General features: G+C 42.9%; 1 protein-coding gene across 4 annotated transcripts in view; it reads right to left on the bottom strand.

Annotated features, from left to right (window-relative positions):
- Positions 1–5,000, bottom strand: part of LOC143284224 (toll-like receptor 2 type-2) — a 16,709-nt gene that overhangs the window by 10,619 nt on the left and 1,090 nt on the right. For 3 of the 4 annotated variants that reach the window (XM_076590890.1, XM_076590891.1, XM_076590892.1), the window contains exons 1-2: positions 2,402–5,000; positions 280–429 (exon numbers count right to left, since the gene is read on the bottom strand). The exon at positions 2,402–5,000 is cut by the window's right edge and continues 253 nt beyond it. In XM_076590890.1, coding sequence (XP_076447005.1) covers positions 280–429; positions 2,402–4,315 — 2,064 coding nt within the window. In that variant the 5' untranslated portion in view covers positions 4,316–5,000. The remainder of the gene's footprint in view (positions 1–279; positions 430–2,401) is intronic. The other variant, XM_076590893.1, reaches the window with a different exon arrangement.

Raw genomic sequence — 5,000 nt, 5'->3', positions numbered from 1 at the left:
TGTACTGTAGAGACGGACATATTTAAAATGGATGGATGGATGGGTGGGTGGATGGATGGATGGATGGGTGGGTGTGTGGATGGATGGGTGGATGGATAGAAGGAAGGAAGGATGGATGGATGGATGGATAGATGGATGGATGGATGGGCAGTCATACTGACGGAGAATTCGGATGAATGGAACGAACGAAAGTGAGACAGGTATATGGATGGGTGGATGGATGGATGGATGGATGGATGGGTAGGGCACGCTGACGGACAACCAGCGTCAGGCTCTCACCTTCAGCTTGGGCATCCTCCAGAGCAAGTCCTCTGGGAAGGACCCCCTGACACGTTCAAGGCGCAGGGTGCTGAGGGAGGTGAGGGGTACCAGGAGCTGCCACATCTGGGTTTCACTGATTCCCAGCCTTGTGTTGGAAATTGTCAGTATCTGGGGACAGCGACATGGAGCGCAGTAACTGTTTCACCCGCTTGTATTTATATAATACCGTATTGTATTGTATTGTATTGTATTGTATTAACTTTTCGTGTTGGTGTTGTCAAAACAGATTATTTCTCCGTGTGAAATTGGATGAAGCAGCCAAAGCACAGGGCCACCTGTAGATCTATCTATCTATCTATCTATCTATCTATCTATCTATGCAAGTCTATCTATCTATCGTTATAATATCTATCTATACATCTATCTATCTATCTATCTATCTATCTATTTATGCAAGTCTGTCTATCTATCGTTATAATATATATCTACCTATTTATGCAAGTCTGTCTATCTTTCTATCTATCTATCTATCTATCTGTGTAAGTGTATTTTCTTTACTACGAAACTGGATTTTGTAAAACTGGAATCTAACATCATCAAGTACAGGATAACGGAGCGCAAAGTGAACTTCCGTCAAAATAGCATTTTTTTCATATCTACAATTATGTATGAAATTACCAACCGAAATATTGTCAGCATATACCTCAAATTAAACAAAAGATAAAGTTCTATGTTGTGGTTGGTTTTGAATTTTCTGTACTCCAAGAATCTATCACTATCATTGATATGACCATTCCAGTTTTGCCAACCACAGTCGAGAAGCCTTTGTTTGAAGATCTTAAAAAAAAACAAAAAAACAAGAAACCAGCTAACTCAACCCACTCTCCGTTTCTCAAACACAGGAAAGAAACCGTACGTCGCTGATGTTTCGTGAATTTTAGAAGCCTTATTTATTTTCCGTTTATTAGCTGAGCCTGATAGCATTTTATAGGCCTTGAAAGGTGGTCAGTGTTCTTCGAATCATGTCAGTTTCAAAAGCAACATACAATTTTCTGTCCAATATTAATTGCTTTTGAATGAGTGTTTACAGTGTAAACATAAGAACAACTGTTGCATAACTCCTGTGTGGGCTTCACCTATTATGTTGCTTTGAATCTATACAAACGACGGGCGCAATAGCCGAGTGGTTAAAGCGTTGGACTGTCAATCTGAGGGTCCCGGGTTCGAATCACGGTGACGGCGCCTGGTGGGTAAAGGGTGGAGATTTTTACGATCTCCCAGGTCAACATATGTGCAGATCTGCTAGTGCCTGAACCCCATTCGTGTGTATATGCAAGCAGAAGATCAAATACGCACGTTAAAGATCCTGTAATCCATGTCAGCGTTCGGTGGGTTATGGAAACAAGAACATACCCAGCATGCACACCCCCGAAAACGGAGTATGGCTGCCTACATGGCGGGGTAAAAACGGTCATACACGTAAAAGCCCACTCGTGTGCATACGAGTGAACGCAGAAGAAGAAGAAGATCTATACAAACCTTAGTGTAGAATGGAACTAAAGTGCTTACTTCTTATGTCAAAGAAATACCTTACAATAATGGATATATATATATATATATATATATATATAGTATCAAACAATACATTATCTATTTTGTTCACGTACAGTCCAACAACTTCATCATATGCGTCTTTAATAAGATCCTTAATCACACATCAGGTCTTGCAGCCTTTCCATATTTCAACTTTCTTACAGATATCAGCACTTCCTCTTTGGATGTAGATGAATCACCACATACCAATCGTCAAGTTCGTCAACAGCATAATCGCTATCATATTTATTTGTTTCAAAATTAACATAATAATTATCGCTACCCGAAGACGTATTCACAGTTTCGTTACAATAGTTTTCTTTTTCAGGACAGAAACATTTTTCCAGAGGTATTTCACAAAAAAGACATTTCTTTTTATGAGAGACAGTTCGCATATTTTGCCAGATTTCCTTTTGATTATAAAGAGAAAAACAAGCGTGTCTAAAATTGCATTGTTATATGTTATATTGTTTTCTTTTTCTGTTAGCTAAATGTTTAAATTATCTCCTCGCTTTACAAAATTAACTCAGAGAGAGAGAGAGAGTACCTCCAGATTTGGACAGTGTTTAAACATGTGATTCACGTCCACTCTCGCGCTTTTCATTTCATTGTTGCCACTTAAACTTAGTCTTTTCAAAGATGAGCTGTTGAAAGCGAACGGTTCATAGTCCGCAAGTCGACTCATCTTGTTCACCGTGAGGATTTCAAGTCCGGGCAGCTGAGAAATGAAATTATTCTCCAGTTTGTTGAGATTAGGTGAAGAACTTATGTCGAGCTTATTCAGTTGAGGTAAGCAAATTCCACGCAAAACATCCGATGGTATACGACGGAAGCTGTTGCTGCCAATTCTAACATGAAGTAGACCAGGAAAGGCATTAATGACTGAAGCTGGTGACACATACAGACATAAATCAGGGAAATAAAAAAAGCGGTTTTCTTCCAACCTCAATGTTTTTATGATTTGTCGAGTGGAAATGTTAACTCGCAACATTTGATTTCTCTTCAAATCAACGGTTCGAATCTTTTCAAATGGAGCAAATACAGCACTGTTGAAAGACGTGAGGTGGTTTTCAGCCAGACTGATTCTGTCTAAAGATCTGGAGGTGAACATTTTGAAGAAGTTGTCTGGCAAGGTAGTCAGCCCCATTCTCTCTAAAACTAGTGTCTTCAATCCCAGGCTGTTGATACTTTTCAAGCCTATCTGAAGATGTTTCACTGGGATCTGATTTCCGCTGAGATCCAGAAACATCAGATTGGGGAAGTCAGCAAACGTGTCAGACTCCAGTCGAGAGATGTTGTTGGAGGCCAGGTTCAGGATACGGATCTTATTATTGGACAGCTGGGCCATCATGTCACGCGTCAAATTGGGCAAGCTAGCGTTTGTCATCCTAAAGTCCTTGATCTGTGGCAGGAGAGGAGGGAGGCGATATCTACACGCCCCTGTCCCTAAGCACATAGCCTGATTTTTGAAACATGAACAGCATTTGTATATGTATTTGTCACATGGCCAACTTCTCTGTGGTCTGTATCTCGAGGTGGCCAGTCTGACAGAGTCAGCATTCGTTGCCCTGTCTGTTCTCGGCACTACGCTCGTCGGAAAGGGAATGCTGAATGTCGCCACATCTGTCTCAGGCACTGGTGGAGGCTGCACAGTTGTGGACACGTGTTTGTTGAGAGCTGTCGCTGCCTGTGCTGATTCAGAAACTGACTCAACATGTTTGACATACACTGCCATTGTTGTCAGCAACGTGTTGACAGGCATGGACACGTCCTTCTCAGATCCTGACGAGGGGTCAGCAGTCGTTGACGAACGTGTCTGAAACTTTGTCGTCATCTGAAGTGAGCCAGAAGCAGCCGCCGCATTCTCCAGGTGTGGTAACGACCTGGTCACCCCCGCCCTGACCAGCGGGTGTCTTGCTGCTGCGTTATCGTTATCAGGTGGTGGTGGGGAGGTGCCACCAGGTGTTGTCACAGTAATGTCAGGTGGTGGGGAGGTGTCACCAGGTGTTGTCATAGTGATGTCAGGTGGTGGGGAGGTGCCACCAGGTGTTGTCACAGTAATGTCAGGTGGTGGGGAGGTGCCACCAGGTGTTGTCACAGTAATGTCAGATGGTTGAGAGGTGTCACCAGATGTTGTCACAGTAATGTCAGGTGGTGGGGAGGTGCCACCAGGTGTTGTCACAGTAATGTCAGGTGGTGGGGAGGTGCCACCAGGTACTGCCTCAGTTTTGTCCGGCTTTTTGACTGTGTGCGAGGAGTCAGAGGCAGATGTGAACTCTTTCTGAAGTAGAGACCCAGTGGCCTCTATCCTAGATTTCACTGAAACGAGGCTATTTGTTATTCCATCGTGCGAGAGTGATGCTGCAGTTTGTACGACTGGGTGGCTGTGTTCGCCTGTACAGCTGGTTATATGAAGTATGATTGTCAATAGTAAGCAGCTTTGCTGAACGATCGACTCCATGGTACATCTGTGTTGACTGACGCTTTCATAAGAAAAATCGAATCTTCAACATCCACTGATTAACGGGACATCCATGTTCACAGATGATAACTTCTCAAATTACACAAATACAGCTTTGGGCAAGTCGTTTCAGACAGTCTCAGTCTGATCAAGTATTCAGAATACTGCGTGACACAATCCCCTTGTGTAGTTCCTTAATCAGTGTATACCATGAAACATCAATGGACGAAAACCGACGAAAATTGACGAAAGTGAAACAGTTTCCATCCACTGGTAATCTTTATGAACGGATCAAAGCACACTTCGCATGGTTTCGCTACATGTGATCATAGTACATCTTCAAGCATCAGATATGTGATTGCCTGTGCAGTGTCGTTGATGTCCATTTCTGAAGCCCAAGATTCACTCCCAAAGCTCACGCAACACACCACCAGAAACCAACGCGCCGAGGTTAACAATGAAGAAGCGTCGCTGTGTCCCGCTGCAATAAGGAAATGAACTGAACAGCGAATCAATGGGTTTTTTTTTTTTTTTGGTTTTTTTTTCTGCTGCTCGTGACTCGCTCAACAAAGGAACAGAAACTTGAGGTTGGGAAATGGCTTCCGGTGTCAGGAAGTCAGTCTTGTTTGCTCCTAACAATTTTCGTGAATAACATGTGTTCGTGCGTTTGTATGCAGACCGAAAT

This window comes from Babylonia areolata, chromosome 7, assembly GCF_041734735.1.
Source record: "Babylonia areolata isolate BAREFJ2019XMU chromosome 7, ASM4173473v1, whole genome shotgun sequence".
Taxonomy (NCBI): Eukaryota; Metazoa; Mollusca; class Gastropoda; order Neogastropoda; family Buccinidae; genus Babylonia; species Babylonia areolata.
Note: the sequence above shows the minus strand (reverse complement) of the source record. Positions and strands in the feature narration are given on the sequence as shown.